The sequence below is a fragment of the Neoarius graeffei genome, chromosome 20 (assembly GCF_027579695.1).
Source record: "Neoarius graeffei isolate fNeoGra1 chromosome 20, fNeoGra1.pri, whole genome shotgun sequence".
Taxonomy (NCBI): domain Eukaryota; kingdom Metazoa; phylum Chordata; class Actinopteri; order Siluriformes; family Ariidae; genus Neoarius; species Neoarius graeffei.
The window spans coordinates 45980267-45993723 of NC_083588.1; the positions used below are offsets into that span (position 1 = coordinate 45980267).

A 13457-nucleotide genomic window follows, 5' to 3' on the forward strand; every position below is an offset into this window, starting at 1 on the left:
TTGACCACTGTTCTTTACAGATTTGGTGGAGTTCAATTAAATTTGTGCTTTTCCTGGCACAGACCCGGCTTTTAAGCACAGTCCAAATAAGGTCTTGTTTTAAGCTTAATGTTTTCCATTTGTTGTATTGTTGGAAAACCCAATTGTGTCCAAGTTTCAACTGTCTAGCTGATTTTTCTGAGGTTCTTCATGATTCTATCCACTTGGTGCAATGAACCAGTTGCACTGGAAGCAATACATCCCTAGAGCATGATGCTACCACCACACTGCTCAACAGTTGGTACAGTGTTCCTCTGTACCTCTGGTCATTGTGGCCAAACAACTCAACCTTTGTCTTATCTGACCATAAAACATTTCACCAGAAGGCTTTCTTTCCTTGTCCATGTGGTCAACTGCAAACTTTAGTTGAGCTTGACGTGTCCATTATGGAGCAGGGTTTTTTTTTTTTTCTTTGACTGTAGCCTGTCCATGGTGATGTCCACGGTGAAATAAAACTTGCTTGACTGTGGACAATGTTCCAGCAGCTTCCACTTCATGGCAGGATTGTGCCTTGATGGTTCCTGGGTTGTTCCTGACCATCCGAACCAGTTTCCTCTCAGCTGAGGGGGACAGTTTGGGTCGTCTTCCAGCAAAGTGGCTACACCTCCCAGTAACTTGTACTCATGCGCAATTGTTTAAACTGATGTTCTTGGAATCTGCAGTTTGTTTGTTTGTTTTAATAAAAGATATGTTGTACAATCATTCTGCCATTGAAAAAGAACAGTTCAAATAAATAATTGAAAGCCCAATATTGCCTTGCAATTCATGTCTGTGGATGTAAACTTCTGAACACAACTGTATAGATTATTAGTATTATCCATTATTATTGTATATTAATATATACTGCACATATTATGTGGAGGTCCACAGATGAGAAAAAATTGAGAACCATTGCTTTAGAATACGATCTTCTATATCGATCAGCTCAGTGGTGTATTATCAGGCCTTCAGTTTTTTTTTTTTAATAAGAATTTTTTTTTTTTTTTAAGCTGCCTTTGTTTCAAATACAGGAGACATAACGAAGTTTCACAATGAGGAAATGACTGACTGCAAAGAAGAGAGAGAAACGGTGAATGATGTTTTATTATGAATTTTAGTTCTTTTTTTTTTATATACAAATTGTAATATTTCATATTACCCTTTAGGTACATTTTTGTTTTATTGGATTTTATATCTTGCTGAATATAATAATTTGTGGAGAAAAAAAACACTTAAAGTAAGTACAGTTACTGTTTTGTCATCCAAATGGTTATTACTGTGCATAAATACGTGCAAGTTCAAAATAAAACTGTACTGGGAATTTAAGTGTGTGAGTCTTCTAGTAGCAGACTTTTATTGTGTGTGTGTGTGTGTGTGTGTGTGTGTGTGTGTGTGTGTGTGTGTGTGTGTGTAAACAAATGCTACTCATTTCTAAGAATTGAAAATGCAAGAAGACCTGGAGTGGAGCAACAGATTTTTTGGCATGGAAGATGATGTGTCTGAGTATTGGAAGAGTTCAAACCAAATAAGAAGAGAACCAAGTTAGAAATTAAGTTGCAAAATCGGCCCATTTTGAATTTACAAAAAAGGTCATGGAAGTGGGTTGTTTTAATTTTCATGCAAGCAGTAATGGGTGGTCAGAGACAACGAAATAAAGGTCATGTTTCTTAATATGTGCTCATGTGGTGTTTCACAATACATTTACATGTTCTTTTACTCATCTTCAGTAACCCTGGTGAGGGTCACAGTGATTTAAATTTTGGGAAATTGAACCTATTAAGCTTTTTAGGAAATATTGCAGGCCTGGGTTGGTGTTAGAGGCTGGCAGGAAGAGGTTCTGAGTGGGGAAATCTGTAATACAGGAGGTCGATTTACAAAATACCCTAATACCAGCCTAAATGTTCAAGGGCGTTCAAGCAAGAGAACTGCCACAATCTCAAGAATGTCATGAAAATGTCATTATCTCATCCAGGCATCACACAACCTGAGGTTTGAAAGCACAGGAGTAGCCTGCACAGAGCCCTGATCTCAACCACACTGAATACCTGGGGGGAACTGGAACGCTGCCTGCACACCAGGCCTCCTGTGCTGATGAAGAAATTTGCGTCATGCACACTGTGTCAGCAGAAGTATATTTCCTGCTGAGATGAGCTGAATGGAAGGCCTGTGGTGCCACCTGCTGTTTTGGTGCTCATCCCATGTGTGAGAAAATCAGGGCATTTGCAATTTGTACAAGCGGAATAACAGTGCCAACAGTCTTGTGATATACAAATGACGTGTGTTGCTGTTTACTTGCCAAAAAAAAGGGCTATGTGTGATACATGAAGTGTTCATATCTCTCCATTCACAGCGTAAGAATGATCAGGCACTGGTAAATGTGGTGGCTTTAAACCATTGTTATTTAAATATCGTGGACCTTTGAGTTAAAGTCCAGGCCTCAAGATTTTACCACGCTTGGAGGCATAATACAGCCAAGAACAGAAACTTGTCCACCCTTGAAATAGAAGCTCTAACATCAAGTACTAATTATTTCTATTTGGCAGCCTGAAAAGTAGCATAATAGGATGTCATGAAAATGCAGTATGGAAAGAAATCACTGCTGAGGTCAACAGCGCTGGCATCAATGATAACTTCAGCTCATGATTGAATATTTAATTTTTATACATCTGTGATAGTCTATATACTATATATAATAGTAATATGAAAACTTTTATTCTATCCATATTCACTGGATATGAGCAATCACGTGCTCTGTTTGCCTACTCTACTACTAGGATATCAGCTCGTATACCGTGAGTAGAGAAAAACAAAATGGCAGAGCATGTTGCTTAACCAAACAAGGACAAAATAAAAATTCTACTCGAAAACAAAACCCCCCAAAAAAGCAACAAAATATGGAATAAAAGTATTTGATGGTAAGAACAGATATCTTTTTAATTTTCAAGAATTATTATTATAGCATTTTTCACAAATTGCTACCGTCATTTTGCAGGTTTGTTTACATTCTAAGCGGAAATGATTTTGTCGAATGTTTTGTATAAAGCTTTTATTTATCGAATTTGCAAAAAATAAAAATGCTCCAATTCTCAAAATCCAGTGAATGTGGATAGAATAAAAGTTATTCCACTCAATCTTGTCGTACAAGGCTTATAACCATCTCAGCGCTACGCACCTTGTGGGCTATCAGCTCATGTACGATTCGCTTTCGTGGAATAACTCTTAAATATCACTGTGGGAATCAGGGCGGGTGGGTGGAGCACAGAAGTACGGCAGTTTGCACTTTTCAGTTGCAAACACACACTCCCAGCCACACGCATACACACACACACACATAAGTCATCTGGTTGGGGAGAGAGCTCTCTTCCTCTGCTCTCTCTCTCCTTATATAGGGCGTGGTCACTGGGGAAGACACACAAACACAGGTTAACTAACATCAGGTGTAGTGATTCTGCCACTTACCTTCTCTGACTCCGCCCTCCTGTCACAGACCCCCACCACCCGACTCAGGCCAGGCAGCCATCCGGCCCGCAGCCAAACCCCCCCCCCAAACGGGAGAGGAAGTCTGCTACGACCATCTGCACCCCCGGCCTGTGGACCACCTTGAAGTTAAAGGGTTGGAGTGCCAGATACCAACGGGTGATCCGCGCGTTGGCCTCCTTCATGCGGTGGAGCCACTGGAGGGGCGCATGGTCCGAACAGAGGGTGAAAGGGCGGCCCAGCAGGTAGTAACGGAGGGCGAGGACCGCCCACTTGATGGCCAGGCACTCCTTCTCTATGGTGCTGTAGCGCCCCTCATGCACTGACAGCTTCCGGCTTATCTACAGCACTGGGCGATCCTCCCCCTCCGCCTCCTGGGACAAAACAGCCCCCAGCCCTCTGTCTGACGCATCCGTCTGCAATATAAAGGGGAGAGAAAAGTCAGGGGAGTGTAACACTGGCCCCCCACACAGTGCAGCCTTTACCTCAGAAAAAGCCCGCTGGCATTGCTCCGTCCACTGGACCGCATCTGGTGCCCCCTTTGTAGTGAGATCAGTCAGCGGGCTGGTGACGTCCGAATAATTAGGTATAAACCTACGATAGTAGCCAGCCAGCCCCAGGAACTGTCTCACCCCCTTTTTGGTCTTGGGCCTCAGGCAGGCCGCAATTGCTGCTGTCTTGTTAATTTGGGGACGCACCTGCCCATTGCCCAAGTGGAAGCCCAGATACCGTACTTCCACCCGCCCAATCGCACACTTCTTCGGGTTGGCTGTGAGACCCGCTCGCCTCAGCGACCTAAGGACAGCCCTTAGATGTTGCAGGTGCCGCAGCCAGTCATTACTATAGATAATATCATTGAGGTATGCGGCTGCATAGGTGGTGTGGGGACGGAGGACCCTATCCATCAGCCGCTGGAACGTAGCGGGCGCCCCAAACAGCCCAAAAGGAAGTGTGACAAACTGGTGTAAGCCAAGCGGTGTGAAAAAGGCTGTTTTTTCTCAGGATAATGGAGTCAAGGGGATCTGCCTATATCCCTTTGTCAAATCCAGTGTCGAATAAAAATGAGCTGTGCCTAGTCGATCAAGCAACTCATCAATACGAGGCATTGGGTACGCGTCAAATTTAGACACCGCATTGACTTTTCTATAGTCCACACAGAACCGGACCGACCCGTCGGCCTTGGGAACCAAGACCACCGGGCTGTTCCAGTCACTGTGGGACTCCTTGATGATGCCCATGTCGAGCATGGCCTCGAGTTCTTCCCGAACCACCTTTTTTTTTTGTGTTCGGGCAGCCTGTAAGGGCGGCTGCGCACTACCACCCCCGGGGGCGTCTCAATGTGGTGTTCTATGAGGCAGGTGCGCCGGGCAGGGGTGAGAACACGTCCGAAAATTCGGCTTGCAACTGGGCAACCTCCAAGAGTTGGGTCGAGGAGAGGTGGTCTCCACAGGGGACCGGAGTGATAGTCAATGTTCCCTTTTGAACTTCCGGCCCCAGCTCCGCCTTCTCTGGAACCAGCAACACCAACGCCACGGGGACCTCCTCGTTCCAGAGTTTTAACAGATTGAGGTGGTAAATCTGTAATGCCCCGCCCCTGTCCGTTCGCCTCACCTCATAGTCGATGTCCCCGACTCGCCGTGTGACCTCAAAGGGTCCTTGCCACTTGGTGACCAATTTGGAGCTCGACGTGGGCAACAGCATGAGCACTTTATCTCCCGGTGCGAACTCCCTAAGGCGCGTGCCCCTGTCGTACAGGCGGATTTGCCGTTCTTGGGCCTGCTGCCAATTCTCCTGGGTTAGGTGCGTGAGGGTGTGGAGTTTCGCGCGCAGGTCGAGAACGTATTGAATTGTATTTTTGCTGATTGAAGGTCCCTCCTCCCAATTTTCCCGCAGCACATCTAGGATGCCACGCAGCTTATGCCCATGTAATAATTCAACTGGGGAGAACCCCGTGGAGGCTTGTGGGACCTCTCGCACTGTGAAAAGCAGGGGTTTGAGCCATTTATCCCAATTACATGCGTCCTCTCTTACAAATTTTTTAATTATGTTTTTGAGGGTGTGATAAACCATTCGACTAAACCGTCCATTTGTGGGTGATAAACGCTGGTGCGGATCGGCTTGATTCCCAATAACCCATACAATTCGCTCAGTGTGCGTGACATAAACGAGGTGCCTTGATCAGTCAGAATCTCTTTGGGGATTCCAACTCGGGAGATGACATGGAAGAGCGCTTCCGCAATACTGCGTGCTGAGATATTGCTCAGAGGCACTGCTTCCGGGTATCACGTTGCATAGTCCACCAGGACTAAAATAAAGCGGTACCCTCGTGTTGACCGATCTAATGGCCCAACGAGATCCATCCCAATTCTTTCGAACGGGGTCTCGATTAATGGTAGAGGGCGCAAAGGTGCTTTTGGAATGGCTGCTGGATTTACTAACTGGCATTCGCGGCACGCCGTACACCACCTACGGACATCGGCGTGAATCCCTGGCCAGTAGAACCGGGCCATTATTCGGGCTAGTGTCTTATCCTGCCCCAAGTGTCCAGCCATGGGATTAAAGTGAGCCGCCTGGAATACTAATTCTCTTTGGAATCAAAAGCTGCGTGATCTGCTCTTTAGTCTGAGTGTCCTGCGTCACTCGGTATAATCTATCTTTCATAACAGAGAAATAGGGGAAGGACAGGGTGGCGTTTGGCTGGAGTGTTTGACCATCGATTACTTTCACTTGGTCAAATGCATGCCGCAGAGTCTCGTCTTGTGACTGCTCTAATGGGAAATCCTCTAGGGATTCCCTGAGAGAGGGAGGAGGAGCCTGCTGCTCCTCGTTCTGACATGGAGATGACGTAGACGGCTCTGTGACCGCTGCTCCCACCAATACGACACCGGGACCTCCCCCTGCTGAACTACGGCAAGACCCACTCTTGAGTAAATGACTCATTAACTCCCCAAATCCCGGCCAATCAGTCCCCAAAATTATCGAGTGGGTAAGGCAAGGATTAACTGCCGCCTTTACACTAAATTTTTCCCCTCGAAATAGAATGTGGACCGACACTAAAGGGTAGTTGTGAACATCCCCGTGCACACACAACACCTTCACCAATTTTGCTCCCCCCCCAATGCCTTGTCTTGCACCAGGCTTTGGTGGATTGAGGTCTGATTACAGCCGGAGTCCACCAAAGCCTGATACGTATCCCCTTGGATACTCACCGGTATGCGATACGCTCCGGCCCGATTGAGGGCGGCTCCTGGCGCATCGGGAATCCGGACCACCGCGCCCACCTCCTTTGCCGAGCATTGATGCTGGAGGTGCCCCGGCTCCCCGTAGCGCCAGCAAACCAGCCCGGGCTTTCTCTCTGCACCGGGGGGGAGAGACAGACACGGAAGCGGGAAACAGGAGGGCACCACGGGTGCGGCGGACCGGCTGTGAGGGAGCCGGCCCCCGCCTCTGCGGTGGGGGAACGGGGCAAGGACGAGACACAGAAGGGGAGGGGGAGAGAGAGAGAGAGAGAGAGAGAGAAGCGAAGAGGGGATCTGTGATCCTGCCATGGGAACAGCCGCCAAATGATCGTCCGCCAACTCGATGGCCTGATCCAGCGACGCCAGGCGATGGCACTGGACCCACTCCACCGTTCCTTTGGGAAGTTGCGCGATGAACTGCTCCAGTGCCACCAGGTTGACGACTCCCTCGGCGTCGCGGTTGTCAGCCCTCAGCCACCACCTGCAGGCGTCCCAGAGTTGCTGGCCAAACACGAACGGGCGGCCGACCTCCTCTAGGCACAGAGCGCGGAAGTGCTGATGATGATGTTCGGGGATGCACCCCACACGCTGGAGGACGGCCCGGCGCAGGTCCGCGTAGCCCAGCCGGCTGTCGGCGGAGAGCTGTAGCGCGGCCAGCTGTGCCTCACCCATTAGCAGGGGGAAGAGGCATGCCGCGCACTGTTCCACCGGCCACCCCGAGGCCTCTGCTGCTTGTTCAAACAGCGTGAGGAAGGCCTCAGGGTCGTCGTGCAGGCCCATCTTCATTAGGGTGAGGTGGAGTGAGCCTGCAGCGGTGGAGATGGTGGACCCTGCCGACGCAAGGAGGTGCCGGAACGCCTGACGATCTTCCTGTTGCGCCAGCACCAGGGCCTCGAACCATTGTTCTTGCTCCTTTTGGAGGGCGAGCAGTGCCTGGTGCTGGCTCTGTTGGGCCGTGGTGAGGGCATGGATCAGGTCTGCGAAGGGGGAAGACTCCATGGGGCTGTTCTCTGTGCTCCGTCTCGGGTTTTGGCACCTCTGTGAGAATCAGGGCGGGTGGGTGGAGCACAGAAGTACGGCAGGCCAGAACTGAGTTCCAAAAACTCTTTTTATTTGCACTTTTCAGTCGCAAACACACACTCTGCCACATGCATACACATACACATAAGTCATCTGGTTGGGGAGAGAGCTCTCTTCCTCTGCTCTCTCTCTCCTTATATAGGACGCGGTCACTGGGGAAGAGACACAAACACAGGTTAACTAACATCAGGTGTAGTGATTCTGCCACTTACCTTCCCTGACTCCGCCCTCCTGTCACAGACCGACGCTTGACCACGCCCCCACTGCCACAATCACAAATCTTTACATATAAGTGAAGGAAAAATTGATCAGGTCCCAAACTCTCCACCAAAAACTACACAGTATTTCCTCATTTTAATGCTGTTTCGGATCAGTCAGAGCCAGGCAACAGTGGTGGTCAGCTTTCAGCTAGACAAACTGGCTTGGAGTGCCACAGAGTAGAGAAAGAAAGAAAGAAAGAGCATGCCTTCTATCCCCGTGCTGCCACACCACCACCGTGGATGCTTTGAAAGACAAAAGTGACTGAGGTGGGGTTTACATTAGACCATATCAGCGGATCATCAGATTAACGTTTTTAAAACGATTACCGTGCACACAGCAACGCCAATACACGGATACGCTCGGCTCCGCAGGCATCCTGCGCTCCAAATCACTCCGCCCTGAACAGCGAGTGCCCTCTGGAGGGTGCGCACTCCGGCCCTGCGCAGCTCACAGAGCACGCGAGTGAAGCGCACGAGCAGTGATTCGGGACTGAGCCGCTGTGTGTGTGATCCCAGTGCATGTCGGGCATGCGCGTCACTTACCACTTGCAAGTGGAAGGATGGCAAGCCTAAAGACAATCATAACTACACAATGGGCAGTATTTGCATCAGTATTTGCAGTATTTTCATACTTTTATACTCTTTAATGAAAGGTGATACAAGGCGGAAGTCCGCGCCGTTTTTCAGCAGTCACGTCACATGACCAACGCCAGCGAATCAGGAAGGTGGATGTCACAGTGACGTTGTCCAATGACGACTCCAGCTAGAGCTCAGCACAGCGTATCCGCGTATTCTCAATGTTTACACAGCACCGGACCAGACACGATCTGGATTGAATACGTGGACCCTGGCGGATTCCCGTTTCCCGGCGTTTTAATGTAAACGGACAGTGCATCCGCGAAGAAAACGAGACAGATACAGTCTAATGTAAACTTGGCCTTAATAATCACTCGTGACTCTCCATAAGAAATCCCTGCACTCCTGAGAAACCTTCTTTGCATCTTATAGAGGTCTTCAAACAGAGCCAGATGTGCTATTGCTGAGATTTGATGACAGGCAGTTTAAATGACTGAATAAGCATCTAACCTATCATGCTGCACATCAGTTAGCCTACCTATTGCTTTTAATTGCTTGAAATTATGTCACCAGCAGCCTTGCCTGACAAGTACACTATCACAAAATGAAAGAGAAATTAATCTTGCGCCAAAAAATGTTAACTTGGTTAATTGCAAACAAACTGAAAATACTTATTTAGCCTCTGTTAGGGATAGTTGATGTAGGTCGCTACAAAATATATTTTGTCATACACTATGTATTTTTAAGTTATGAATATGTAGCTGCATGGGCTTACAGTGGTGCTTGAAAGTTTGTGAACCCTTTAGAATTTTCTATATTTCTGCATAAATATGACCGAAAACATCGTTAGATTTTCACACAAGTCCTAAAAGTAGATAAAGAGAACCCAGTTAAACAAATGAGACAAAAATATTATACTTGGTCATTTATTTATTGAGGAAAATGATCCAATATTACATATCTGTGAGTGGCAAAAGTATGTGAACCTCTAGGATTAGCAGTTAATTTGAAGGTGAAATTAGAGTCAGGTGTTTTCAATCAATGGGATGACAATCAGGTGTGAGTGGGGCACCCTGTTTTATTTAAAGAGCAGGGATCTATCAAAGTCTGATCTTCACAACACGTTTGTGGAAATGTATCATGGCATGAACAAAGGAGATTTCTGAGGACCTCAGAAAAAGCGTTGTTGATGCTCATCAGGCTGGAAAAGGTTACAAAACCATCTCTAAAGCGTTTGGACTCCACCAATCCACAGTCAGACAGATTGTGTACAAATGGAGGAAATTCAAGACCATTGTTACCCTCCCCAGGAGTGGTCGACCAACAAAGATCACTCCAAGAGCAAGGCGTGTAATAGTCAGCGAGGTCACAAAGGACCCCAGGGTAACTTCTAAGCACCTCTCTCACATTGGCTAATGTTAATGAGTCCACCATCAGGAGAACACTGAACAACAATGGTGTGCATGGCAGGGTTGCAAGGAGAAAGCTACTGCTCTCCAAAAAGAACATTGCTGCTTGTCTGCAGTTTGCTAAAGATCACGTGGACAAGCCAGAAGGCTATTGGAAAAATGTTTTGTGGACGGAGGAGACCAAAATAGAACTTTTTAGTTTAAATGAGAAGTGTTATTTAGTCAGCTGGGATAGGCTCCAGCTTGCCTGCGACCCTGTAGAACAGGATAAACCAGCTAGAGATAATGAGATGAGAGACGAGAAAAATGACCGAGGTCCGGACCTCATAGTTGGCTACGGCCATGAGAACATGCAAACTCCGCATAGAAGGGCCCTCGTCGTCCACGGGGACCTTCTTGCTGTGAGGTGACACAGCAAGAAGGTCCAGGTTCTAACCACTACACCACCCTCTAGGAATCAGAACAATAGAATCAGAATAGGTTGTCTTCAGTCACATGACTTTTTTGCTTTTTCTCATCTCATTATCTCTAGCGGGCGGCACGGTGGTGTAGTGGTTAGTGCTGTCACCTCACAGCAAGAAGGTCCGGGTTCGAGCCCCGTGGCCGGCGAGGGCCTTTCTGTGCGGAGTTTGCATGTTCTCCCCGTGTCCGTGTGGGTTTCCTCCGGGTGCTCCGGTTTCCCCCACAGTCCAAAGACATGCAGGTTAGGTTAACTGGTGACTCTAAATTGACCGTAGGTGTGAATGTGAGTGTGAATGGTTGTCTGTGTCTATGTGTCAGCCCTGTGATGACCTGGCGACTTGTCCAGGGTGTACCCCGCCTTTCGCCCGTAGTCAGCTGGGATAGGCTCCAGCTTGCCTGCGACCCTGTAGAACAGGGGTCTTCAATCCTATCCACAAAGGGCCAGTGTGGCTGCAGGCTTTCATTCCAACCAAGCAGGAGCTACACCTGATTTCACTTGTTTAATCATTTCACCCTCGTCTTCAGTCAACAATCAAGTGAGCCTCCAATTTGGCTGTAATGAAAGCCTGCAGCTACACCGGCCCTTTGCGGATAGGATTGAAGACCCCTGCTGTAGAAGGATAAAGCGGCTAGAGATAATGAGATGAGATGAGATTATCTCTAGCCGCTTTATCCTGTTCTACAGGGTCGCAGGCAAGCTGGAGCCTATCCCAGCTGACTAAATAACGCTTCTCGTTTAAACTAAAAAGTTCTATTTTGGTCTCCTCCAAAATGTCCGTCCCTGGACAAGCCGCCAGGTCATCACAGGGCTGACACATAGACACACAACCATTCACACTCACGGTCAATTTAGAGTCGCCAGTTAACCTAACCTGCACGTCTTTGGACTGTGGGGGAAACCGGAGCACCCGGAGGAAACCCACACGGACACGGGGAGAACATGCAAACTCCACACAGAAAGGCCCTCGCCGGCCCCGGGGCTCGAACCCGGACCTTCTTGCTGTGAGGCGACAGTGCTAACCACTACACCACCGTGCCGCCCCTTTTTATAACATTCTGTTTGCAAATCGTGGTGCGATTGTGAAACACTTTCAGTGTGACTGGCATTTCTGGCAGCGTTCTAGCTCCATACTCTTTGCTGCTGTAGTGTGAGGCAAGATAAGATCCTGTCTTGTAGGGGGCAGTAGAGCATGTTTTCTATGTTGCTTTATTTCGGTTCTATCTCGGTTGAATCCTAAATGACTTTCTAGGCGAGATATATAGGGTGCACAAGCCATTAGTGTATGGCCCATGTAGTGCCCTTAAAGGCGACTGGTGATGTGTTTTTGGGACTCAACCCGAGTCTGGATTAACGTCTTCGGCGTCACGGCGAGCGAGAGGGCAGGAGACGTGACACACCAGGTCGTATTTTACTCGAGAAAGGGAGCGTTTTGGTGGAAACAAAACCAGTAAAATGACCAAACTGGAGCAGCTAAACGTGTTCCTGAGTGAGAGACTGTCAGCGGCGGTGAATGAGATCCTGGACACAGTGAGCAGGATGATGAGGGAGTATGAGGAGGAAACGGCTCGGATCCGCAAAGAGAACGAGTATCTGAAGGAAATGTTAAAGGTTACAGGATCCAGTTTTACAGAGATAAACCCGGGTAGGATTGATTTTATACTCCTCGAGGTTGAAGTAAATGTTCTGTCGGACGGTGAAAAGAGATTCCTTCATCCAGTCTGTCTGGAAAGTAACTGTACAGGGGAAATAAGTCAGTAAGAAGTCCTGAGGTGCTGAAACAGAGAGCCATGTTTAATTACTGTTAGATATGGAGCCCTGTTCCACCACTCGGAAGAAGAAGAAGGGGAAAAAAAATGACGTCACAGAGTGTGCCATAATAATGAGAATGTATCAGTAGTTATGAGGTACTGTGTCATAATGACCTTCTACTTCATAATAATGAGAACCTTTTCTCAAAATTACGACTTAATATCTCATTTTAATGAGACAGTAAGTCATTATTATGAGATGCTATGTTATAAGATAGGATTTCATTCTTATGAGACTGAAAAACATGAAACAGGATCTCGTTACTGTATCATGAGATAGCTCATTATTATGAGATAGTAAGTCAGAATTATGAGACTGAAAAACATGAAACAGGATCTCGTTACTGTATCATGAGAGCTCATTATTATGAGATAGCAAGTCAGAATTATGAGACTGAAAAACATGAAACAGGATCTCGTTACTGTATCATGAGATAGCTCATTATTATGAGATAGCAAGTCAGAATTATGAGACTGAAAAACATGAAACAGGATCTCGTTACTGTATCATGAGATAGCTCATTATTATGAGATAGCAAGTCAGAATTATGAGACCGAAAAACATGAAACAGGATCTCGTTACTGTATCATGAGAGAGCTCATTATTATGAGATAGCAAGTCAGAATTATGAGACTGAAAAACATGAAACAGGATCTCGTTACTGTATTATGAGATAGCAAGTCAGAGTTATGAAAGAGGATTTCATTCTTATCAGACTGAAAAACATGAAACAGGATCTCATTACTGTATCATGAGATAGCTCATTATTATGAGATAGTAAGTCAGACTTATGAGATTGAAAAACATGAAACAGGATCTCGTTACTGTATTATGAGATAGCAAGTCAGAGTTATGAAAGAGGATTTCATTCTTATGAGACTGAAAAACATGAAACAGGATCTCGTTACTGTATCATGAGATAGCTCATTATTATGAGATAGCAAGTCAGAATTATGAGACTGAAAAACATGAAACTGGATCTCGTTACTGTATTATGAGATAGCAAGTCAGAGTTATGAAAGAGGATTTCATTCTTATCAGACTGAAAAACATGAAACAGGATCTCATTACTGTATCATGAGATAGCTCATTATTATGAGATAGTAAGTCAGAATTATGAGATTGA

General features: G+C 46.8%; 1 protein-coding gene across 7 annotated transcripts in view; it reads left to right on the top strand.

Moving 5' to 3' along the window:
- The window catches only part of LOC132868715 (zinc finger protein 1), an 83631-nt gene that overhangs the window by 39753 nt on the left and 30421 nt on the right, over positions 1-13457 (top strand). Inside the window, exons 8-9 of one of the 7 annotated variants that reach the window (XM_060901827.1) lie at positions 1029-1108; positions 1455-1671. In XM_060901827.1, coding sequence (XP_060757810.1) covers positions 1029-1108; positions 1455-1460 — 86 coding nt within the window. In that variant the 3' untranslated portion in view covers positions 1461-1671. The other 6 variants (XM_060901829.1, XM_060901823.1, XM_060901822.1 and 3 more) reach the window with 6 other exon arrangements.